Source organism: Odocoileus virginianus, chromosome 6 (genome assembly GCF_023699985.2).
Source record: "Odocoileus virginianus isolate 20LAN1187 ecotype Illinois chromosome 6, Ovbor_1.2, whole genome shotgun sequence".
Lineage (NCBI taxonomy): Eukaryota > Metazoa > Chordata > Mammalia > Artiodactyla > Cervidae > Odocoileus > Odocoileus virginianus.
Genome location: NC_069679.1, coordinates 42,459,010 through 42,486,521, shown reverse-complemented (window position 1 = coordinate 42,486,521; position 27,512 = coordinate 42,459,010). Strand labels below are relative to the sequence as shown.

At 33.1% G+C, this 27,512-nt stretch overlaps 1 protein-coding gene across 8 annotated transcripts in view; it reads right to left on the bottom strand.

The window, feature by feature from the left end:
- ZNF280D (zinc finger protein 280D) overlaps positions 1-27,512 on the bottom strand; it is a 122,142-nt gene that overhangs the window by 23,991 nt on the left and 70,639 nt on the right. For 7 of the 8 annotated variants that reach the window (XR_011488275.1, XM_020876767.2, XM_020876764.2 and 4 more), the window contains 6 exons: positions 25,896-26,030; positions 23,773-24,080; positions 23,098-23,238; positions 16,918-16,980; positions 12,667-12,785; positions 12,480-12,516 (listed from right to left, as the gene is read on the bottom strand). Coding sequence is in view for 7 of the 8 variants with exons in the window: in XM_020876767.2 (XP_020732426.2) it covers positions 12,480-12,516; positions 12,667-12,785; positions 16,918-16,980; positions 23,098-23,238; positions 23,773-24,080; positions 25,896-26,030 (803 nt within the window). In the remaining variant the exon portion in view is untranslated. Of the gene's footprint in view, positions 1-10,735; positions 11,880-12,479; positions 12,517-12,666; positions 12,786-16,917; positions 16,981-23,097; positions 23,239-23,772; positions 24,081-25,895; positions 26,031-27,512 lie in introns of those variants that run through there. The other variant, XM_070469239.1, reaches the window with a different exon arrangement.

The window sequence follows — 27,512 nt, the reverse complement described above, 5'->3', positions numbered from 1 at the left end:
TTTCCTTCTCTAAAAACAAGAGCACTTAAGAAATGTTCTCCATGTTAAGTACAAATTTAAAAAAAGATTTAAGACATATAACACATTAGCTATGTAACAAAAAGACATTACTCTTTAAAAAATGAAAGCGAAAAAAAAACGAAAGCAAGTTTATGTGCCTAATATATATAACATGCATCAGTATTTACTACTAAAGGACTCAAAAAGTGAGAGAAAATACATATTTTATCTATTATAAAGTTCAAAATACTAATGTCATTTCAATATGTTACAACTAACTTATTTTAGAGGTGGTAAAATTACAGAAATTTAGAATTTTGAAGGATTTATTCTCTCAAAAACTCATAAGCGTAGCTCAAATATTAAACATAAATTTGTAAACTTTTATTTCTAAAAAAATACTAACTATAACATTACAATATTAATAAAAGCATATGTCATCTACAAAAATCTTTTTTTAAATATCAATTTAACATAACAACTATCTTTTCCAAAGGATCTTTGTTTTAAATTGCTGATAACTAAATATTTGGTGACATAATATATTGAAGAATTTTAATCTGAATATGTAGAATGTCCACCTGATCAGAAATGCTATTAATAGTTAAGTGATTCATAACTTAATGAAGGCTTAAACTATACTTAAGGATTAACATATTCAACATAAGCAACAACTTTACTGACTTAAATTTCATGGACAAAAATGAAGACATCTAGTAGGACAGATATTATCAACCATCCTAAAAGCTAATCTCATAGTTATTTAATGAAATATGGAGTTGGCAAACACCCCTCCTTGTCCATTCTCCAAGGGCACATTAAAAAAACTAGGCTTATAGATGTTACTATTTTTCTAGATATTAATAACAATGTAAAATTACTTAAGCACATTTTAGTTATTACATGAAGATGCAAATAATTTAAAATAGGGCAAGTCTTTTTAGTTGAAATACTATATTGGCAGTATTTACAGTAATTTTCAACTAATTCTACTAAAAAAATCTAAATGAATAAAACTTGCACAAAAAATTGACAAAATACCTAAATGTCTATCATTTCTTGGGTTAAAGGTTTTGTAATTTTCTCAGGTATTTAACTGTGAACAAGAGTATTCATACAGGTGAAATAATATCAAGTGTATGGTACATCATTGCTTTAATAATATATATAGGGAAAATAATTGTTTTAAGAATAACAAGTTGAAGTTGTAAGAAAACATAAAAAGTTTTGGTTTCTGTTGGAAGAAACAAAAAGCAGATATTAGCTGATTTTTTATTTCTAAATATTTAATAATTTTAAACTCAGTTTGAAAAGTTGTTACTAAGTTATATATAACTATTGGTTATAAAATAGTTTAAATATATTTCATAAAAGAATACTCCTTTTCAGCTTATTACTGGAAATGTTATCAGAGACTGATCTCAAATTCTTACAAAAGAAACATTACCATGCTAATCATTTTCACATATAGCTATTCTAATAAATTGATTTTATGCAATTAAAATGAAAGCTATTAAGCATGTGTTACTATTATTGTTGGTATTTCAATTGGGGAAACTGAATTTTCTTAATACCTCTGCAAAGGAGGTTGGTAACAGGTTTTTATTACTCTTCATTTTACTGGCTAAGAAACTGGTAGATGAGAATAAAATAAATTATTGAAATAACTAGCAATAAGAGGTTTATGTTCCCAATCTTGTTTTGTGGCTTTAACCATACTGGTATTCTGTTTAAGGGACAGAATTGTAATAACCAGTGAAAATATTAGAAAAACAAATCTAAAAAATTACAAAAAGCACACTATATAAAATTTCATTGAGTTACAAAATTCATCATTAAAATGTACACCACAATATTGTAACTACAAAAGCATACTCGAGATCAACAAAGTTTTAAACAACTACTAATACATCACTAACATTTTGAAAGGAAAAAATGTTCTTACCTTTAATCTTACACATTAAAGATGCCTGCTGAAATAGTCATCATTGAGATATTCAATTGCTTGGTAGAAGACAGTGAAATTTGCTAAGCTCAAAGTTCTGAGCTAATGACCTGCCATTAGATAATTATACTTTTCACCTGTGAATTCTGCAATATTTTAAAATAAATTTTGCATAGCACTCAAAACAAATACTATTTAAGATTCCAATGTTAAGGGAACAGAAGGACTGACTGGTGGTCATCATGAATTTCAACAACTACCACTAGAGATCAAGACTGCAAATAATTTTTCTTTGCTATGTAAACCTGCTTTCCCCTTAAAGTTCAAAATGAAATAAATGTCCCTACTTGCAATTTTTCTGCAGGTGACATGACCAATCCAAAGTTACAGTTAAATTACATCATTGTGTTCATTTGAGGTTTCATTCACTATAAACATACCATGAGGTAGAGGGAAGTGTTATAAGGGGGGAAACGCCTGTATTCATTTGTCAGACCACATTCTTTTCTTCTAACACCATTTAAAAATCAAAAATTTTATTACTGATTTTTAAAATGTAATCTTTAAAAATACTTATAAGCAAACCAAAAAAGCTGAAAGGAGGTTTACAATAAGCCAGTAGTAAAGTCAACCAGTTCTCAAGACCTTTCACTTACATATTCATACTAACCATCACACAAAGAAAACATCCAGTGCACCATTCTGATAGTTCATTCTGAGAGGTGTTAACAGATGTGTGGAAAGGATGATCTAAACATTTATCAGGTTGCACATACATCTGGTACTGTGCTAAGAGTTCCAATCCAAAGTTGTCAAGGAAATGCACTGAAGCGAATGTTTACAGAACTGTGACGTGTTCAAAAGGAGGCATCTATATTGTGGCTATACAAAGGACTGAGGCATTATGAAGGGGGAAAATGCAAGAAAGCAGTGAAGATACTACAGTGAACGTGGTTTTGCAACAGGAGCTGAGGCTAGCAAAGCAGGAAAAGACAAGTCAAGGCAGAGCAAAAACCAAGAAATAGAAGACAAGATGACGATGATACAATACAGAGTGACCTCATACGACTAGAAGGTAGGGAACAAGAGCAGTCAATGACACAACTGAAGAGATAGCAAGGACTACTTTAGCAAATGTCTTCAGTGTCACACTAAAGTATGCTAAGAACTTTATTCTAAGGTTAATAAGAAAGTATGATCAGCTTTGTGCATCAGAAAAAGAAAAGGGCAGTATCAGAAGAGGATAAGCTCCAGTCAGGGAGCCCAGATAATTGACATTTAATGACTGACAAAAGAACAACAAAGTGGCTAAGCTGTTTGTTTTTTTAAATCAAAACACAGACTGTAGTCTTTGACTCAAAAAAAAAAAAATGGTTAGGCATATGAAGTTGTCAATGAAAAAGCCACAGAAATTGGGAAGTCACACAGCATCTCAACTGGGCTTCCCTGGGTGGTTGTAGATAAACAATCTGCCTGCAATGCGGGAGACCTGGATTTGATCCCTGAGTTGGGAAGATCCCCTGGAGAAGGGAATGGCAACCCACTCCAGTACTTTTGCCTGGAGAATTCCCATGGACAGAGGAGCCTGGCGGGCTGCATTCCATGGGATCTCAAAGAGTCAGGCACGACTGAATGACTAAGCACAGCACGGCACAGCACAACTACAAATAGTTTAGTCACTGGCACTCCTAATGCTTGCTTTACTCAGGTATGATCAGGCAAGAAAACTGGAGTGGGTTGTCATTCCCTTCTCTAGGGGATCTTCCTGACCCAGGGATTGAACCTGGGTCTCTGGCATTGCAGGCAGATTTTTTACCGTCTGAGCTACCAAAGAATCCAGTCTTACTAAAGAGACTAATTTATGCCTAACTTGTTTGCTGAAATGTCCTACTGTCCATGTATCACAGAAATACTACTCTAAGATTGGGAAGCCAGATTTAGATTCTGATCCCAATGTTACAACTGTACCAGTTGTTGCCTACCCTTCTGGGGAAACAAAGGGCCTTCACTTTGAAGCTCAAGCCCATCCGTCTACTCAAGAATAAAAAAGGCAGGAAAGCACATCTGAAACCACAAGCAGAATCAGGGAAGCAACAGGCTATAGTACTTTTTAGTTTAGTCTCTCAAGACCAAGGACCATAATTGAAATTGAGGCTCTTAACAGGTATGTGACTTTGGGCAAATGACTTAACCTGTATCTCAGCTGTCTCATCCATAAAATTGGGATAAGAACAGTGTATATCTCACTAGTTTGTGAGACTTAAACAAATAAATGTAAAAGACATAGTGTATGTACTCAATGTTAGCTATTATTACATCCATGGGTTGAGGTCAGGAATCAATCTTACTGTCTAGAATTTGAGTGTGCAGCACAGGCTCTTCAAGCTTTTACCTAAATATCTTCTATGTTTTGAGATTCTTCTGCCATACTCCCCCCATTCTCAAACAAAATATATCAGGTATTCATTTTCATTGCTCATTCATCAATTTACTCTAGTATGAAATGACCTACCCTTTTCTGAAGACATGGGTATGATTTCGTCACCAGGGAAGATAAGAGTAAAAAATCATTTTAGGTGGACAGAGGAAAGAATCAGGTAAAGACAAAGAATTAAGAGAAACAAAATACTTATATGTAATAACATGAAGGAAAAGATAAGACCATCAGTGGAGGCAGATTCTAATACCTATTTTGGCTATAATTTTACTTCCCTTTTAAAAAATTTTATGGCAATAGTGAATTAGGCCCTGAATACTTGTAATGCATATACAAAATATCCTCAGAATTAGGAAACTGAAAAAATGGTAGTAAACACAGAAACACTGATTGAAATTGTTACAGTCTGCCCTAAATGAAGGACGACACCAAATCTCATTTATCTTTCCCTTTCAATGGGGCTCCCATCATTTCCCGATTAACAGCTATCACAGGCAGAAGTCTGAAATGCCAGAAACCACTGTTTTGATACATAGCTTCTACTTACTAACTTGCAATTATATACCAGGGGCAAGTATATTGCATCCACTTTGAAAGGAAACCCAACTTTACAGTTCCTAAAGATTTGATTTGAGACAGTAATGAGATAATAACATCCATGGTAGGATAAAATAATCTAAGGGCATGACCCTTTATTACCTCCAATCCTAGTTATATTTCAAAAGTTTAGAGAAAGAAAAAAGCCCAAAATAAATTGTGTATCTCATAGATGAAATCATTTTTCCTGTTAAACCAAATATATGAAATAAGACACTGACAATTTTGAACATTTAAAATGCCTAGTAACTTGGATTATGATCAGTCAATAATTCCTCCAAGTTAAGTTCAGAACTTCACAGGAAAATAATGAACGACCCTTTACAAATTCAATGGAAATACAGTAGAAGTAAACATTTTTTAACAGATATATTATTTTCAAATATAAAACTTATTTTTAAAAGGGTGCCATTCTGCTTCTAAAAGTACTTTGTTTGCATTTATGAAAGTTAATGACACTGGTTTAGCTGACAACAGTGTAATAAAATGGTATTTCTCTTTGGAACAAGTCCAGATTCTCTTCTAGTACAGCATTTCACAAAAATCATATAGTGTTATATACATGTGTTAGGGGTTTAACTAATTATGAAATCAGTTTATTGTGTGGCCCTGTGAAGATGTGGATTCAGTGTCTTCATTTCCGATCGCCTATCCTGCAGTTATTCTGGTGGCACGAACTATATCTTTTTCATGTTTCCAATTCCAGCACTTGACAAAGAGTCTTGCACACTGAAGGCCGGGAATCAATGTTTAGTGTCAATGAATATGTGGAATGGTTATCTGTATTATACTATGAAAGAGCCATGACCACTGATGTTAAATATAAAGTTTAGTAGCCAGAAATACAAGAGAGAAATTCACAGCTTCAAGGAAAGTCAGCTTTATGTTTTCATTTTTTCCTAGTACTCTTTATATTAGGGGAATTTAATCAAATATAAAACATTTTAATCTGTAAAACACATTTTACCTCTTTCAAATCTTCAAAACAATCTTGTACAGATTATTTACATGATGAATAAACTGAACTTGAACATGAAGTAAGTAACTGGAACATGAAGTGAGACAGCTTGAACGTGAACATGAATTATGTAACTTGAACATGAAGTGAGAGAGCTGGGTTTTGAACTCTAGTATTTTGACTTCAGTCAGTGCCTTTACATTATACTCTGCTTAGAACAAAACTGGAAGTCACTGAGAGAACTAAAACAACTTTGAAAGTCACTTCAAAATGTGGCTTTTAGGACATTTGATTCAGTCAATAAACACACACTTTGGCTAAATAGCCAAGGTTTCCAAGCTCGATTTATTACGGCCTTACTACGGATTCTTATGCTCTGAAGACTGCTAGAGTCTCAACTTTTTGTCAAGAAAGCAAATGTTGCAAAATTTAAAACTTTACTTCCAATCTATGTTATAATTAATCTATCCTGGTAGATAATATAGAAGAAGATGAAGAAAGGGAAAAATATGATAGGAGATTAACACATAGAAAAGGGCAATTCTATGATTGAGTTACAATGTCACATCTGAGAAAAGTAGGTTTAAAAAAATATTTCAAAGGTCTAGAAAAGAAGGAGCCCCTTTACTACTGATAACTAGCACATTTACACATTTTCATAAACTTAGTAATAGTAGGTAAGTAACCAAGATGATTCGAAATGAATGCCTAGCAACAATTAATAAAAGGTTTTCTTTAAAAAAGAGCTTCTATAAGCTCAAAAAAAAAAAAAAAGCTGTCCTTCTAAGCAGAGAAGATTACATACTAGTTTTCAACAAGGGTGTTGTTTCATAGTCTTTAGACAGGAAAAGTCAGAGTACAATCAAATTCTAAAAATTGAGAATTATATAAAGTGCAATTGAACACTGCAATAAATGCCATCCATCCAGCAGTCTGGAGGAATACTCCAGGATCCGTGAACTATCAACCCAAATTACAAGTAACTGCAGTACAGACGGACTGCTACTGAAACGCTCAATGATGAGACTGCACTGATCGCAGTTCCCAGGCTCCTGAAAGCAGCAGCTGTAGTAACACCATTAACAGCAGTATCAGCTGCAGCAGCGGCGGGAACAGCAGTGACTAGAAGTGGCAGCAGCAGCAGCAGTACAGCAACAACAGCACCAACAACACACATTTACTGAATGATTCCTGTCAGGATAGTGCCAAACAAGTTTAATTATTTAAATAATTTACATTAATAATTTAATGTCCACAGATTATCTCTATTTCTTATAGCCACCCTGCAAAGACTGCTATGTAAATTTCACAAATAAGGAAGATAAAGTGAAGTAATTTTCACAAGGCTACAGAGCTGGTTAGATACACAACTAGGATTTAAACCCAGAACTGCCTTATTTCAAAGCTGTACTACTTTCTCAACACTATACAGAAGTAAGGACAAAGATATTTTTCAGTGTGGAGGATTAAAAACAGTAGGTTCCTACACTTCAATAAATGATATAGAAAAAGAGAAGCAGAATAGCTTCTCCAAGTTTGTAGAGGAAGGTAAGCTCTTTCAGGTGGGTAAGCACCGAAGTGATTAGAGTGAGGCTCTACAAAGATCTCAAAACCAGAGAGGCAGGCTGAAAATATGAAATGAACTATATAGTGTAAACCAGTATAAGTTAGGGGAAACTAAGACAGGTGAACCTAGGAGCATTCATATCCATTCCTTAAAAAAAGCAAGTTTATTGACCTTTAGACACTAAAAATCTAATGTTATAACTAATACATGCTTCAGATGATTGGCTCTTAAGAAATATTTACTGGGTTAGGTACACTTAACATAAATGATTTGTGAAAACAGTATGAGAAGCTAGAATGAAAAGCAGGCTGAAGATTAGGATACTTCTATATGAATAAAACGCAGGCAGAGGTGAAATCATGCAAAGTAGTAAGAATAAGAATATAAATTTACACTTACATAGTGCTGCTTCCTATGTGCCAATCACTTTCTAAATACCATATACGTATATTAACTCATTTAATTCCCTCTACAGTTTATGAACAGGTAGTTGTTTACATGCATTTTACAAATGGGGAATGAGGCACAGGAATCTGTAACCTACCCCAAGTCACATATGTTCTGATAAACAGCAGGGTAGGAACTCCAAACTAGGCAACCAACTGCAGAGCCTGTGCTCACTATACCACACTGTACCTTTAAGGGTCTGAGAGGGTTTAAAATGAAGCTGGGTTTCAAATCATATAATCTTAGTGTCAAAGAAGACCTCCTGAGGCTGTTTAAATAGGAAGTAAAACTTTACTATATAGGAAACTCCTTAACAGATAATAAAAGGCTGAAAATAAGTCTCAAGAAAAGTAGGTGAGTGGGTAGACTGATAAGCTAAGCATAAAGAGTTACAGAAAGAAGCCAGAAATAAGTGAGAGATTCTTAAGCTTCTTAAGAGTTAAATCATGTAAAGTAACCATACTCTCCAACAAAAAAAATCCCTTACTGTTGTAATCAGAGGCAGAATAAACTATTAACTGGTCTATCTCTGTTACACAGTTAATAGAGATTACAAACATAATAAGGAGGTTATCATTTTTCTGATATAATTTCTAAAAATATGAAAATGTACATTGCTAGTCATGCGAAGAGTTGACTCATTGGAAAAGACCCTGATGCTGGGAGGGAATGGGGGCAGGAGGAGAAGGAGATGACAGAGGATGAGATGGCTGGATGGCCTCACCGACTCGATGGACATGGGTTTGAGTAAACTCCGGGAGTTGGTGATAGATAGGCCTGGAGTGCTGCGATTCAAGGAGTCGCAAAGAGTTGGACACAACTGAGCGACTGAACTGAACTGAGCATCTATTTACAAACTCTTATCTTACAAATGATTCACAGCCTAAGTGAAATGTCTAGAAACCCATCTTGGGCAACAACCTACAAAGCTGCTTTTTATTTCCCAGCTCATAAAATCTGAAGGACTCCAGATCAGTATTCCACACACTAGTCCAAGGAGATTAAGAAATTCATAATTATTCAAAGAAAAAAATTCTAAGGTCAAATAAATATTCTCTTAGGGGGCTTCACTGGTAGCTCAGACAGTAAAGAATCTGCCCACAGTGCAGGAGACCTGGGTTCGATCCCTGGGTTGAGAAGATCCCCTGGAGGAGGAATTGGCAACCCTGTACTACTGCCTGGAGAATTCCATGGACAGAAGAGCCTGGAAGGCTACAGTTCATGGAGTAACAAAGAGTCAGACATGAATGACCAACTAACACTTTCACTTCATTTTTTCACTTTAGACATTCACAAGCCCCATACAGCATGAAAAATTCCATGTCAAAGAATCAGTTTAACTTTAACTTGCATTGCTTAAATTTATTTGACCATGGAAACTTTCCCGCCAACTTAATAAATTATGGACATTACTTCTACAGTACAGAACTTGGGAAAAACTGACCTAGTTACCTTCTTTAATAGAAGTATAAGAGAAACTACTTTTTTTATAAGAGTACATGAAGGAGTTAAATGTGCTAAGGAATAACATGAACATTTAATTTTCTCAAGGTCAAAGAGTCCCTATTTCTGCTAATGGGGATAAGGATACATAGTAGCATTCTAAATTCATCTCATCATAAGAACAAATAATGGAATGTAAGAATAACCAATATTGAACAACAGAATCTCACAACTCTGGAACAATCAGCACTCATATTTTACAAACAGGGTAACTGAGGGTCTCAAAATAGCAATGGACTTACCCTGAGCCAATCTCACTTTTTATTCAATGGTAAGCAAAAGCACACATGCATGCAAAGGTAATTTCTGATCAGGTGAATAAAATAGTCAGAATAACCTGATAGCAAGGCGGGATTAGGCTCAAGACAAAATTTGTTGGCACAAAATTAAAATTCAACCAACTGCCTATAATAAACACGTTTTTGTACTAACTGCCTAAGGTGTTTTATTTGAATCATTTTTTTTAAACGAAGTTATAGGTGACAGAACTTTAAGAATTTAAACTTGAAGAAAATGAACCTGATATTATAAGATACAGCCCTATGGAAGAACACAAAGCAGTACTCCTACATCATTATACCAAGAATACAATTTCTCATATTTTTTTTTAACTATAGCCAAGGTAGAGCAAATATCCATAAATGAAAAAGGAACTTGGGTTAAAAATGTAAAGAAGTTGTTTCTGGGCAAAATTTAAAATTTTTTTAAAAAACTGGGTAGAATAGAGGGTGAAATGACAAAACCTCCTAGAGACAAATAAGGAAACAAAGACTAGCATTAACCCCAAATCCACCTACTTAGAGATAAGCCATTTTCAGAGCTTTTGAAAAATTATTCATTTACAGTAGAAATTAGTTTGGAAATTTTAAATTAATGGGTTCAAATTTTCTATCATTAATAGCAAGAAGCACATTACATAATAAGTAGTCATCTAAATTGGCTTCAAATCTGTTTCAAAATAAAACTGAAGAAGTTCTGATTTTACAGTAAAAAATATGATTGAGTCACATTTTCAGAACCTGCCTGACCCTTATGACAAATAAGATCATAAAAGGTACTTTGCATGTCATTAAAATTCAGTAAACTAGTATAATATAAAGAAATGATCTTTCAGTTGTGCCAGGGGAAAAAAATGCAAGATTCACTAAGTAGATATAGCTCTCAGTGTGCAGGCCAAATGATAGGACTTCCATGAATCAATAAAAGCAATGCTCCTATTTATATGATTAAATCTATACCTTTTATATGAAATCCTTTATTAGTAAATAATTCCTGAGGCACTTAAACAATATAATTTTTATTAAAAGAAAATAATACCATCAAAACTGTTCATTAGAGCTATAGTCCATGTAAGTAAAATAAACAAAAGTCAAATTTTTGAAATATATTTATGTGGAAATACATTTTATATATGATAGAAACAAATGCATTATTGGCCTCCATAGTTTTTAATGTTAACATTACCAGATGAACTATTAAAATGGCTAAGTAGATATTATGTATTAGATGTACAAATATGTAACTTTAAAACTTGTTTTAAGGTCTGCAAGAAGAGGTGTTGTCAATTCTTTATACCTTAGAATTCACAATTATTAAGACAATATTAATAATAATAATAATCCTGAAATAAGGAAGAACATATTATAATGTCTAATGGTCTGAACAACATCCAAATTAAGTTAAAAAGCTATAAATAAGCAGCTATAGGAAATCTGTAGAGAATTCTAGGGGATATTTTGAAGTTCTTAACAAAACAAAGCAAACACTGAACAACATTTTTAAAGAAAAGAATATAAAAATAGACATCAATAAATTTGGAGAACATAAAACCAATCTACTAAAATCAAAATAATTTTTTAAAATAAAAAATTTGTCAATTGATATTGCTGAAAAACTATAAACTTACTCCTGGGTAATATATTTTAAATAACAGTAAAAGCAAGTAAAATTCTGGAACATAATTGTAGAGACCTGTTATTCCAAGGACATGAAAATAAGCATTTCCTAATATCCAGAGCTTTTGTATTCCTTGGATGTAGTCATGCTACAGGAAGATTAAAGGGCAGCAGCCAAAATGACTAAACTTCAACCAGGACGTTGAAGCACAGATTTTATTTTTTTGGCCAGAAGTGACTCACATGCTTAAGATCATGAGCCAAAGCCCCCAGTGGGAAGCTATGCTCAACTGGTGGGCCTTGAGACCATCACTGGCTATATCAGCATCAGCCTTATGGAAGGCCAGCCATGAAGGAAGGGAGTCTTCCCAAGATCGGATTTCCTGAGACCACAACCTAGAGCAGGCCCCACAGTCAAATTAGTCACATTCCTTGGAAAGAGAGAACAGGCATCAGTTGTGTTCATCGAAGGGGAACACTGTCCAGGTGTACCCTGGACATTTTTTGAAATCTCTGGGCTGCTTCTCCATCTGAAAAATAAGAAAAATAGCACAATGACAGACAACGAATGAGGAAAAGACAATTGTCCGGCCTAAAAACTTAAAGATTTATAAGAAATTACGAAAGCAGACAAAACAGACAAAAAGACAGACAGCCATATCTTTTGGAACATATTATTCTGAAGGCAAGTACAGCAGAGAAAAACACAAATTATTTTAAGCAAAGTAAGAAATGACCAAAGCAACAAAAGTTATTTTTGGAGAGAGCCAACTGGAGAAAAAAAGAAAAAATGAATGTTAAGATATGTCAACCTGACACAAAGATAAGGTGGAATAAGAACCTAGTCCCATTTGAAGCTGAAAAGAGCTGAATAATGAGAGCTAATGTCATGAACTTGGCTGCTTAACTGCCTTTGTGTAAGAAAACATCTCAGAACTTTGAACTTAGGAAATTCCAACTTGTCTTGCACCAGGTCACGAGCTCCAAAGAGCAGGAACCTATTTCAACAAGCAGCTTTAAAAAAAAAAAAAAAACTTTAATATTTTTCATTTCTATTAATGATACATTTAAAAATGCAGTAGTGCTAAAATCCATCAAAGTAAAATGCACTGAATAAAAATTAAACTTACTCAGAAAGATGTTCAGAAGTTGGGATACAAACAGAAACTGAAATTAGAAGAAAAGTTTTATATTTAAAACAGCATATGAAATATGATGAGTGAGAAAAACGATTTAGTAAAGAGAACATACTGTGGCTGACCAAAAATACTAGAATAAATAGCAAAAATCTGAAGTAACACAATTATATATACGTACCTTTCTCTATTACAACTTGACAAGTATGAGTTTCATGTTGACTTAAGTGTGTAGCCATATTATCTAAGCCAGAAACATCAGTTAGGAAATCACAATTAAGGCACACTAGAGTAATGCCCCTAAAAAAAACAAAGCAAATAGTATAAAAGAAAACATTTTTATCTTTTATGAAAGCCCACATACCAGTTCAATGAATAGTTTTTCATGATTTGCTCTTTGTGTCCTAACTATCATTCCAATTTTTGTTATATAAACCTGATAGAACTGAAATAATTCTTTAGAAAATGGCATGAAAGTGTTTGTCACTTTTCATATTCAAATTATACTACCATTTACTGACAGAAAGTATTTTTGTTTTATAAACTTTTCTCCCTCATACCAGTTACTAATAGCTAAAAAGTCAAGACCTACAATCTAGTCTTGGTTGCACTAACAACATGTGTCACTCTGACAAGTCACAATCTATCTGTGCCTACATGTGTGTTAGTTGCTCAGTCATGTCCAACCCTTTGCAACCCCATGGACTGCAGCCCATCAGGCTTCTCTGTCCAAGGAATGCTCCAGGCAAGAATGAATACTGGAGTAGGTTGCCACTTCCTTCTCTAGGGGTTCTTTCTGACCCAGGGATTGAATCCCAGTTTCCTGCATTAGCAAACATATTTTTTACCATCTAAAACACCAGGGAAGCCCATGCCCGTCTTCAAAACAAAAGTATAGTATATATAAATGTACAATATGTATACAAGTCAATATATATTTACTAAGGTTGCATTACACATACTATACTACTAGTATATTGTATTGTGAATATAATGATGACTAAAAAATACGGTTTGTCTCTAGTGGAACATTTACCTAGGAGAGGAAAAAATTAGAAATGAGAAGATTCTAAAAATACATAATGTTGTAGATGCTACCATTGCATGCTGTTGCTGTTTAGTTGCCAAGTCATGTCTGACTCTTTGTGAGTCCATGGACTATAGCCCACCAAACTTCTCTGTCCATGGAATTTCCCCATCAAGAATACTGGAGTGAGGTTTTCCTATACAATATTTATTCTCACCACAAGCATCCAAGGTTGGTATGATTCTCATGTAACACTTAATTAACTGAAGGGCTAAGTCACTACTAAAGTTCAAAGTCTGAGTTCTTCAGCTTCCCAGTAATGTCAACTGGCCCACTTGCTTGAACCTAAACTACTGGTTCCCTTAACAAAACTTCACTGGGTAACATAGTTCTTTTTTTTTTTTTCCCTCCTTTCTTCTTCCTTTTTTTTTTCATTTATTTTTATTAGTTGGAGGCTAATTACTTTACAATATTGTAGTGGTTTTTGCCATACATTGACATGAATCAGCCATGGATTTACATGTGTTTCCCATCCCGATCCCCGCTCCCACCTCCCTCCCCATCCTATCCCTCTGGGTCTTCCTAGTGCACCAGCCCTGAGCACTTGTCTCATGCATCCAACCTGGGCTAGCGATCTGTTTCACACTTGATAATATACATGTTTCAATGCTATTCTCTCAGATCATCCCACCCTGGCCTTCTCCCACAGAGTCCAAAAGTCTGTTATATACATCTGTGTCTCTTTTTCTGTCCTGCATATTCTTAAAGGAAATATGTAGTGATTATAAATTTTCAAAAAGGTTAGGAAACAATTCCCATAGTCATCAATACTTAATACTTTTTGTTGAATTAAGGAATAGTTTTTACAGTTACTGAATCAAACTGTGGAGCATTTGCTATTTGAAGTATTTAAACATAATTTCATATTATAGTATGTAAAATTAAGACTCTAATTTAAAATGTGCTTAAACATTTTAGTTTAAAATATTACTAAGCCTGCAAAAATATGTGAATCTTTCAGAGAACTTAGAAAACCACTGTTTATTATGTTAGTTAGAGTTAAGCACTTGGGAGTTTGTGGATCAAGCATCTGAAGAACTATTTAAAAGAAAATCAAATAAGATTTAACATATAAATTATGTTAAATTATGTTAAACTGTTTAAAAGTAATTGAAGTACAAATGAAACTAATAAAATTTAGTCTGTTCAGCTTAAATGAACTTTATCAAACTCTTCTATCAGTATAAATAGTACTCATCCTTGAAAACCAAGTAAATTAACACCTATGTAAATCATTCCAAGTAAAGTAATCTCATTCCTCTTTGAAAAAAGTAACCCTCAGTGCATTTATTAAATTCCCTCTTGATTTATTGTGGTTATTTACATTCACCTCTTATCTCCCAACCTTCTCTGAAGGTTGGTTCCAAGACTTCCTCATTATTACTATTATCTTTATAGAGCCTGCTATATTACAGACCTAATATGTAGTAAAGATCTAAAAAACGAATATTCCAATAAAAGAATAATTACAAAAATTACTGTTCTATGTAGTTATAAGTTTATATGTTTCATTCACAGAAATTGGCAAATTTTCAACCTGAGACCTATTCAAGTTGAGAGAAAACATCCCAGAGCTTTAAAATCATGTAAGTCATTTTTTAAAAACCAAACACACAATGGAGCTTAACAACAGTGAGGTAAAAATCAAACAAAACCTCTTCTGAATGTAATAAAACTCTTCATTCTTATAAGAATTTTCAATATAGGCAACACCTAATATGACTTAATCTACTGCCTTAAAGTTAGTAAATGTTTTAAATTGGTACTAATATATTGTTTAAAACTGAATCAAATTTTCCTCTCCCTATGAACCACTGGTCCAAAATCATTGATGGGACCTATTGCCAAATATAAGTCATTTTAAATATATACATTAATTTATTCAACAAATATCTACCAAGTGCCTAATTACTATCAATGCCTTACATAAATAAAAATCCAAACCACACACATTCTAGCGAGAGGACACAGAAAATAAAGTATACAGTATATGAGATGATGAAAGATAATCCAGACAAAAATGATCCATAAAGGGGAGATAAAAGACACTAGCGTAAAGCATAGGAGAGAGGATACAACAGAAGACTCAAAAGCGATAAAGGAGCTAAACATACAGAAGTCTGGGGAAGAGCAAACTAGTCACAGAATAGTAAGTACAAAGGCTCTGAGACACAGTATCATCCTCTCTTCCAGATTTTCCACTAACCCAACATATCAAAACAAGTACTGGTTAACCATATCTATATATATTAGCTTGGTGCAGCAAAGATACTGATAGGTCAAGTAGCAATGGCTACATAGACAAAATAATAAAGAGCAGTGGGTTCTAAACAACGCAGAAGAATGTGAAAAACACGGTGCTCAGTGGATTCTGAATTAAGCATGTGGTAAAACCAATGTTTTTAAAAATATTCACTAACAGTTCTTTCTGCACAGTAAGCAAGTAGCATACTTTCCTTAATCTGAAAAGTAAAATTTAAAATGACTATGTACTAATTTCAAGAATTTCAGTGGCTTAAGAAATTTACTTCAAAACTGAAAAAGTGTTACTTTACTGCATATTTTAGGCCTCTTTTCACTATTCAAATATTATTGGAAAGCCCTACTTTTTGTTCTCATTTTACAGTGCAAATACATGAAAGCTTCATTTTGACACCACTGGTCACCCCTGAAACAAATTTAGTGACAGAATATAGACTAATCAGGTACTTTGTAAAACAGGCTAGCAGTTCCTCAAAAGTTTGACATAGAGTTACCATATAACCCAGCAATTCTAATCCTATGCATACTAAAGAAAAATGAAAAGACATGTCCAGACAAAAATGAGTACACAAATGTTCACAACATCAGTATTTATAATGGCTGAAAAGTTAAAATAACCTAAATGGATAAACAAACTATAATATACATATGACAGAATATTATTCAGCAATAAGAAAAAGAAGCACTGATAACACACATCAATATGTGTAACTCTTGAAAAGATGCTAAATGGAAGACACAAAGGATCATATATTTTATCATTCCATTTACATGAAATGTCCAGAATAGGCAAATGTATATAGACAGAAAGTATATTAGCAGTTGCTTAAGGATAAAAGGAATTGGAAGGAAATAAACATAACCACTAATGGGTACAGATGTCTTCCTCAAGTGACAAAAATGAGCTAAAATTAACTGTGGTGACTGCACAACCCTGTGAATATACCAAAAACTATTAACTGTACAACTTAAGCACGTGGATTGCATGATGTATGAACTGTATCTTGATAAAAATGCTTTATATAGCCGATTTAAGTCATAGAACTTTTCAATAGAAAAAAATTTAAAAGATCAACTAGTTACCTGAGATCTTCTGAATACTTCTTAAAGATACAAAACCTTTTACTTGGACGATTACTATGAAAGCTGAGAGAGACAAAACAGATTTTATTAATTTTACTATACGGTAAGTCATATTAATTTATAGCTATACATCAAGTCTATACTTAAATTTCTAGTTTTGAATAAAATATCATGATATAAGTAATCCTGTTTAATTCAGTATTTTAACATAAATTTATCTATTTTTCCAGTGAAATGTATTTTACTAAGCATATTCTCATTTGATCAGTATCACACCTTCACATATTCAAAAGTATAAGAAAAAAGTCACATGAAATTCTTTTTTTGAACTATTAAAAGAGTTGAAAACAATTTAAAATTTTTGCTAATAACGTTTTTGCCCATAACATGAATAGTTACCAATAATAATCATTTAGAAAAATCTTTTTCTAACTTAACATGTTTGTGTTGAGGAAGGGGAGAAGAATCCAAATGATCTTGGAAGTAACAATACTTGAGCTAAAGGCCACTGTTTATCATTTGTAAAATCAAGCATTTAGAGAGCTCTTTGCAATTATCAGTAGACTTTAAAACAAAAACAAATTAAAGCAGAACTCTTGAGCTAAAACAATGCCCCCTCTAAGCACAGAACAGAAAACCCCTAACCAGGCTTTGCAGCCAATGATAATAGCTTTCCTTTATATATACTCTTTTAAATCTGACAAGGAAAGTTTTTCTATACTAGAAAACCAGGATTAGCTTAGCAGAGTACCACTTAGCACATATAAAACTGTAGTCATAGACTAGTAACATCAGTATAATCTAGGAGCTTATTTAGAAAGGCAAAGTCTATGCCCTACACACACCTACTGAATTAACCTCTGGCAGTGAGGTCCAGGAAGCTGTTTTAACAAGGTTTTCAGTAATTCTTATGCAAGCTAAAGTCTGAAGAGCTGGAGTGTGCAATGATAGATCTAAAGTAGCCAACACACCAGGTTAATTCTCAGTCTCAGAAATAATCATCACAAGCAGAGCATGTATGTATTGGAAAAGAAATACTCTGACAGTTTTAATCCCCAGAAAACATCCTCAGAAGATTTCTAAAAGTCATTTTCTCAATCTGGGGATAATTACTACCATAGAGTTTATAAATTCAATGTAATATGACAAAGATAATTGAATAATATTTTTAGGAAGAGACCATCAGGGAGATTGGGAAACACAGAAATTATACGCAAAAATGTGTTCATACAACTGCTATTTCCTCAGAGGAGTGTGTCCAAGATTTTATGTAATTACCAATGAACCAAGTAAATTAATTTTTAAAATAAGATTTAAAAGTAACTTTTAGAAGCTCTTTCTTCCTTCTCCTCAAACAGACTGCTTTCTTTATTTGGTAAGAGGAAAGGAAAAAGTTACATTTTAGGGTATTTTGATGGCTTCCATTTCTAACTTACACCTTATTAAAATGTTGGTACTTTTAAAATTTTCATTGTCTGAATTCAGTTTTAAGTTCCCAATCTATACTCTTTATATTTACTACACAAATTTCATTCTTCTAGTTTTGGGTATTATAGGAATGGAAAAGTGAATCTGTAGCTCATAAATAGAGAGAAAAAACTACCGTTCTTCTAGACCTGCATGAAGTTAATAACAATATGTAAATAATCTAAGAAAGGGGAAAAAAGGTTAAGATTTTTATTACAATACAGTTAAATATAACATTTAAATCTAGGTTTTGACAATTCACCACCTGTTTATATTTATATATAATTATCAAAACTCATTAAGCTGTTCTCTAAAAATAGGTGAATTTTATTGTATATAAATTAGACCTCAATAAGACTAGAAGGGGAAAAAAACTCCCTTTGACCATCTTCTCTTAACAATCTTGATTTGGTATAAGTAAAAATTTTACTTCCAAAGAAATACAAAAGGGATCAGTTTCCTAAATGTCCAACAATATTGACAGTATGCCTACTATTTAAAACACTAGACTAGAAGTTAATGATACAACAAGAAAGGCAGGTTGTCTGCCTTAGAATTCATGTTCCAGGGTTTGCGGAGGAAGGTAGTCAAAAAGCAACTGGCTCAGAAGAAATGCCTAATAAACATCTGCTCAACAAGTGAGTACCTATGCATAAATATATAATTACCACAAGATAAACATCAACAGCGATACATATAAAGTTTTATGGTTGCATGAGGGAAAGATGAAGGTAAATGGAGAAGTCAGCTAACAGTCAGTAGTATATTTCAGTTAGGAAGGTCTATATACTGACTTACTCCAGGAAAAACAAGTAAGAGTTGAAGGTACTGGAAAAGTAGTTAGGAATTAGATATTAAAAGGTCTCACATTCTCCAGAAAATCTGAACTTCATCCTATTTTTATTAGATAGGTGAAGGATTTCAGGCCAAAAAATGACTTGACCAGATGTTATTAACAAAAGAAAGGAAAACATGGAAAAGGGGCCAAGTGGTGGATTGTGAACAGGAGACCATTTATGAAGTTATCACAATAATCTATCTGTTCTTCTAATGACTATTATTTCATGCCAATAAATCTATACAAAATATATAATGAGCTAAAGCACAGCTTATAAAAATTAATTCAGTAATCTTATTTATTGTATAGGAACAAACTGTTATACCAGCTTTCTTTTTCCTTGGAAAATTTTTAAATCATCCTTCAAATCGTAAATGAAATGTCATTTATACAATACCTTCTTATTTCTTGTTTAAAGAATTCATTCTTACCTTCTCTGGGCTCACACAGTCATTTATTTATCACATTAAGCTAGGTAAAATATCTCTCCTATTAAACTGTGAAAATCAAAGGCAAAAACTTTATCTACAATACCTAATGACAATTTAGAAATAATACCTATAATTACTTGAATATCTCCTAAGTGCAGATCATTTTTATTAACCATTTTAAGTACATTTCCCCAATAATGACAATAACTTTCTACTGCAAGAAAAGAAAAATGGGAATCAGTTAAGTAACTTGCCCAAAGTGACACATGTAATAAATGGTGAGTTCTGTTTTCAAATCCAGATTTGTCAGATTCTTCACCACCAGTTTACCATACTTCTTGGTAAATAGTAAATAAACTCTGCCAGAAAAAAATATTAAGTACTTGTCTGTGACCTTAATTCTATTACATGTAGAGAAAAAGCCTTCTTTCTCATACATAATGTTGAAGAATAGCAATATCACACAGCAATTCATTTTTTTCAGGTGACTTCTACTGCCACCTAAATAATGCTACTTCAAAAAAATCATTGAAAATTAATGTTAAATGATGCTCTTCTTTGTAAGAGTCTTATTTTAAAGATGTTCCAACTGTGTAAGATTTTTTTAATACACTCTTTTGAGATTTTATTAGGGCCTTTTTTATAATTACAGTAATGACTCTCACTTGCTGTCTATAATGTGCTAAGTGACAGGGTAAATATAAGGTGCTACTTCTCAAGGAGATAATAGTTGTATTATACAACTAAACATAATAAAAGGAGACAGGCTAATTGGGAATGTTTTGGAATAGAATGCATTTGGAGGATTTATAAGACAAATGAGAAACGTATGATAAATGGGAGAGGGAGGAATAGAATGACCCTTGGCCTAAGAAAACATAAAATATTTTCTGACTTGATCCCCTACACACTAACTGCAGAATTAAAGCTGTACTGGGGTGGCAATGTACTGGTCAAAGAACAAAAGACTTTCCACACAGAAGTATTCTCAACAAAGGATGCCGGGGCCTGGTTTAGAGGAAATGGATTATAGGTGCAGTCCACTGCAGCAGGTGGGAGGCAGAGAGGCAGAAAGCAGAAGGTGGTATCTCAGGAAGCCATGATGCAGAGTGGCAGATCAAGAGAACAACACAAGCTTAAGAAACTTGGGATAGTGCATTTTTTTCCAGCTGGTATTCCACATCAACACAAATGATGCCGAGAGAGTGTCTGGACAGTAGTCATGTCAATTCTGGAAAGATGACAACGCTTGGTTTATTTACGTTCTTTCTAGATGCTAGTGAGTCAAGTTTAAAAAGAAAAAAACCTATAATAATAATTAGAAATATAGTTACATGTTAGGAAAACTAAGGACTGAAACTGGAAGATTTAAAGTTGAAAGGTAAAAGTGACAGTGATTATGTTACCTAAGAAAGGAAATGTAAAGAGGTGAGAAGAGATGAAGGAAGAAAAGGCAATGAAACAGGAGTAGGCAAAAAGGAAGAATAGTGTTAATAATTAAACAAAAGCTGAAGAGAATAGCTTCAAAAGTGAGTGACAACAATGACTCTAAAGAATTCACAGAGTGATAAGAGTGAAAAAAATGAATACAGAGATAAATACTTGACAGATAATCTTTAAAGGGGCACTGTTAGGTGAAGATGACATTCAAAAGGTAAAGAAATGAATCATGAAAATGCTAGTAACAAATACTTTTTACAAATGTTCATGGTAATAAGAAATAAGGTAGGTAAGCAATACGGATGAATATCCCTCATCTTAAAAAAAATACTTGAAATCATTTGTAAGGAAAAGGAACCTGACAGATAGAGACGAAGTTGTAAATTAACTGAAAGAAGCTGTGGAAGAACTAAAGGAGATAAGGGGCAGGGTTAACTGCGAAGGGGAGCATGTGTGATTTCTGAGATCAATGCCTGGATGAAAGTAACAGGAAAAATACTTGAGACTGAAAAGATTAATTAAAAGGATGGACTCCAACTGAGTAATTATAGTAGGCCAGGGTGACAACTAAGAGAATTTAGAATAAAATGTTAATAAGATACTACAGATAAGAATAAAAAAATATACTCCTTATTTTTAAAAATAAAAGACAGGTCCCAACTCAAGTTAAAGATCATGAATCAGAGTTGATCTGAATCAAGCACTGTTTGGTAGTTTAGAATTGAGCATAAAGTTCAGTAGAAGATGATGTTCAAGTCTTTGGCCTTTAAGCCAGGTGAGCAAGACTAAATGTGTAAAAGATTCTAGAACAAAAACAAAGCAACAGTCAAAACAGATGACCCTGAGGGTAAGGATGACTATAAAGTTAGATGAGTGCTACTGGACCAGAAAAAGGACTTCAAAGCCCAGAAAGTCATGGGGAAATGGGAATTCAAAAGAAATGAACCATATATAAGATTAAAATAGTATTGTGCTAAGAAAGGGAGCACAACAACTTTAAAGCTGATATAAAGCATTGGCACTGAAGAAGTCAGGGACCATGAAGTCAGGTTAGTTATCAAGGGGGTTAAAAAACCATGAGAGAGGTGCTAAAGCCACCAAGAAACACGGAAGAGTCCTTTTAAAGGAGCAGTTGATTATGACCTGAAAGTAACACAAAGGTCATGTTGTGATCTGTATAAAAATCACTTTTGTTGGTTATATTCTAATTCTAACTTTTGGGGAAAAAAAAAAAAGTAAAACTTCACTGTGAATAATCAATCTAACTGGCTTATATTGGAACAATTTTTGACTTTTTTTTAAAAATAAAAATCCATCCTGAAGGATACCTCAACTAATATGATATCAATGAAGATAACATAGGCTGTGAAAGTTTTCTCTGCATGGACTAAATACTTATCTAAACTGAATGAATTAATGAAAAATAATTCCAACAGCAGCAACAATGAAATAGTCTCTCATTTCACTGAATGAATGCAAGGATGGATGGCCTGATGGATGGATGGACAGACAGACAGAAAGGATTACAGAGAAAAACAGAGAAAGAAAGAGAAACAAGATCCAATAAAATATCTAAGATCACTGAAAATCCTGGAATCACAAAGTGACGGCATGAGATTACATGTATGCTTCATGAGGAAGTGAAAAGTGAAAGTGATAGTCACTCAATTGTGTCCAACTCTTTATTCTTTACCATGTGACATTACTTTTCTGTCTTTGGAAGTAACCGCATTTTAAAGTTCTATAGGATAAAAAATTCTCACAGGAAAACTATTTTCCCTAACAAATCTATCTCAATTTCATTAGTCTAACTGTTCTTACAATTCAAGTTTCCAGGAACTTTATGAATTACTATGCTGAAAAATAGTACCATGAATCATCTTAGAAGTTCTCTAATTGTTTCTCAAAGAACAAAACTGACTTATACTTGGGTAACTGTTTTCAAGAACAAACTTGCTAAACTGTAATTTTAATTGGCAATTATAGATGTTTAACTCATCTTACCTCATCATATGATTCACATAGGATTTGCTACAGCTAGTGTTGTATCTGCAAAAACTACAGTGGACATAGGTAGGAAAGTGGTTTGCAAAATCTTTTACTTCAGAATAACACTCAATGCACTTGTGAACTCCCCGACGATACCTTATAGAGATACAAAGAAAATGATAAAAATATATTTTAAAACAAAATTAATAAAGGAGAGCCTTATTAACGGTCTGTTAATTAAAGCTAAGGTGTTTAACAACTTCAAACAGGGATTTAGAATTTGAAAAATCTGCTACAGAATAACAGCTAGAATACGTATAAACAATATAGTATCAGCTAATGTTTCTTACTAGAATAAAAGGGATTAAATTAACCATTCAAACATCACAAGATATAAGCACAACATAAAACCCCAGTATTTTATGTTGAAAGCACATTAAAAATATTTTATTTTTATATAGTAAAAATACTATAATTTTTTATAATGAATATAAAAAGATAGTAATCAGAGCACTGTTCAATAGTTATAAAAACATTTTTTGTTATTTGTTGGCATTAAGTGACAGCATATAAATGTACAAGAGAGTTGTGTAATAGGGTAAATTTATATTAAATAAAATTTTTATTATGTGCATGCTCAGTTACTGATTAAGATTAAATTAGTATTGAGTATCAAGAATAAAAGTTTACCTTAAATTCCTCAATGCTGTATTGACTTTACTTTTTTTATTGCTACTAGCCAATGTGCTTTGTTTCTTTTGCAGATTAGATATTTTTGATTTGTATTTAGGTTTATTTCCATTAGGCTTACTTGCATTAGGCTTACTTGCAATGGATTTAGTTATATTAGGTTTACTTGTGTTAGATTTTGTGGGACTTTTAGCAGTTATATTTTTAGTCCTTGGAGGTGAGAGCTGAAGGGTAGAAGTGCTTGCACTAATGGAAGGTGTGGTTGAAGATCCTGATTGAAGAGGTCCAACTGAAGCTCGAATAGTAACCTACAAAAATGAAGATAATATCTACTTTAGAATATTAATCATTACCTTACTGTTAAAATATCACTGCATAACAAAAAGTTAAACATCAAGTATTTGGAAAGGGCAAGTATAAACTATAACTGGATAAGTCTTTCATTTATTTTAAATGTTCATACCAATTAAATGAAATTAAACTTGATATTTACTCACTTGTAATCTTACATTTTTGTACTGATATCAGTTATATGTTAAGTTATTAATGGATAATTAGCAGTTAAAGCAAATTATATGAATATTAAAAGAGTGCATTCCCTAGCTATTTCTATGCTCTGATTTAACGTTAGAAATTTACAAATACAAAGGTCAAAACTTAAATCTGAAAATCTAGAAAGGACTGCATCACCCTTCAACAACTATAAAACAAGCAAATCTACACTAAACATGATTTCTTCTTTCCAGGGACTCATTGGGCAGGATGTATGTTTACAAAGATTATGAGAGGGGTTATATAAATTCATTACACTGCATGGAGAGTTTAATAATACTGAGAATTTCCTTAAAGGGAGCTAATACAAGACTTATCATTAGGTATTCAGAAATTATATTTGCTGGTGGACAATGGAAAACACAATTGCCTACCAATACTAACCATTTGACTATACACACCCCATGTATTTGAGAAACAGCCTATGAGGAAATAACATGAAAAACATGTGCTTTGGCATCATACAAAGGCATTGGACTAGGAATGAAAGACTTGAGGTTAATGCTATTTCTTCCTAGCCATGTGACCCTGATTAAGTTACTTACCCTCTCTAAGCTTCTTTATCTATAAGGGACAATATCTGCCTTGTCTACTTCACTGGATTACGCATGGATTAAATAATAGAATATATGAAAAAGTATACCAAAAGCCTAATTCTAAGGTGCTATAAAACATTTAGTATCATTATTATTATTATTATTATTATTAAGGGAAAATGAGAGGGCTGCACTGCTTACATTAGTGTTTTGCATGTCTAGTCCCAAGCATGGAATGAATGGACTGCAGGGAAGGATGCTGGATAGCTTCTCTTGCTCTAGGTCTTCAGAGCATGGCTTTATATTGTTATAGTTAATTCAAATAACAGACATACCCACATTCAAAGGTAAGTACCCAAAGCCAAATATAAATGTTTTGGGGATTATTTCACTTTGGATTATCCATGCCTCTGTTTCCCTCCACTGGAGCAAATATTCAAGAGCTGACTGTATATAAAGAAGTCAGAGAAAACAGAGGTATATAAGGCAAAAAGGGAAACGTAAATTACAATCATCAGTATGCAGTCAGACATGTGTTGGCTCACTTAAAACATAATGCTATCCAGCAGCAGAACTTGCTTCTCTAAGAGTAGACTCAGTAATACCTTCAATAAACACCTGAGAACCTACAGCATTAAACAGGCCCTATACCAGATGCTGAGGATACAAAGATAAATAAAACATGATTCCTAACCTCAAGCATCTTGCAGTTCAACAGATAAAAACGACAAATACACTGCCAACAGGAATAGCTCAAAAATAGCCTATGTAACAATGATACAACCCACTGCCTCCAGAATAGTTAATCTAGTTACACTTTTTATAAAGGAATACCACTCTAGACTTTCACACACTACTGACCAAAAAGCAATGGTTAGGCACTTTTTCCCTAAACATAGGAATGGTGAAATTTAAAATTAAAGTCTTAATTAAATCACAAATCATTTTAAGGTATTATATCCAACAAATAAAACCAGGTAGAAGTTAATGTCTATTATCATATAAAATGTTAAAATACAACATATTTGAACTCACTTTTGTTCCAGGAGGCAATCCTTCTAGTTGTTTAGGTTTTATAAATGTCCGATGATGCTGAGTCTTGTGATCCATTTTCTCTTTGCATGTTAAAAATTGCAGTCTGCATTTTGTACAACGATGTATTCCCTTTTTCTGTTTAGGAACCAGAAAGAGGGGAGAAAAATAGTTTCTACAACCACAAATCCTGCATCCTGAAGCCACTTTAATTTTAATGATACTAAATAATTTTCAAACTAGTATTTTACATCTCCTATCACACATAATAGCAAAATATTATTATTTTTTTAATTATTAGCATTTAGTTTTCAAAAACATTTGTTTCTATACAGAAATTGAACATGAAAGGTGCCATCGATAGATTCGAATGAAAGTTTTCTTAATAGTGCTATGAAAGCACTTTCTGGTTATAATTTTAAAGTACTTAGACACACGATACTGTGAAAATGAACTACATGCATTTTTATCCCAAGAAAGAATAAATTATTCTTAATTTTTGCTATTTCCAGTTGGTTGGCAAGATGGAAAACTAAGTTCAAATATCTAACTACATATTTCAAAGAAACCTGTTACAACAATGGTTGTATAAAGCAGTGCTGTCTAATAAAACTTTCTTCAATGATGAAATGTAATTGAGCTGCATTGTTCAAACAGTAGCAACTAGACATATGTAGTTATTGAGCACTTGAAATGTGCCAAGTGCAACTGAGCAACCAAATTTTAAATAATTTAAGTTTAAATAGCTACATATGGCTAGAGGCTACAGCATTGAATAGTGTGGATATAGAGGTATAAATCCAAATAACTATTCCCAATCTACATACTGTCTGAGACCCCTTGACTGAATTCCTCCTCAAATTTAATCCTATTATTTTTCCACAGATGGGAAACAGGACCCAAGAAAAATCTAAATCCTTCCCTATAGCTATTCAGTGACAAGGCCTGACACCTGATCCAATGTTCTTTCTACTACACATATCAATTAAATCTTTACCTTTATGCTCTCATTAATTTAAAAAGTATGTATGTGTGTGTATACATATATATAAACTGAAGCAACATATAAACTCAGAAGAATGGTTTCTCTTAATTTATGATCTGCCAGATACATCACTACTTCCATTTACACAATCAATCATCCACAAAATTCAAACAGATAATACACTGAGAAGTACCTAGCAATTACTGGCACATCAGATATTTCATAAAGTTCTTTAGAAAGTTCAAAGCAATATATAAATATGTTTGCATTACTATTTTAGGTACAAATTAAGACTATTTAAGAGTTGTGATACATTAGATTATATTGGAGATATGGGCAATTTTAATTCACTCATATACGCTGAAAGAGGAGGAAGAAAAAGAGAAAACTTGGGCAAGAAACAGATACCAAGTTACAATGACAGAAAAAAGTTCTCCAGAATTCAGTACCCAGAAACCTTTTCTCTATCTATAATCACTCCTTAGGTTATCTCATTTCATGGCTTTAAATATCTCGCATCCAACTGCCTACTTGACATCACTGTGTGTGGGTGTGTGCTAAGTTGCTTCAGTTGTGTCCGACTCTTTGTGACCCCATGGACTGTAACCTGCCAGGCTTCTCTGTCCATGGGGATT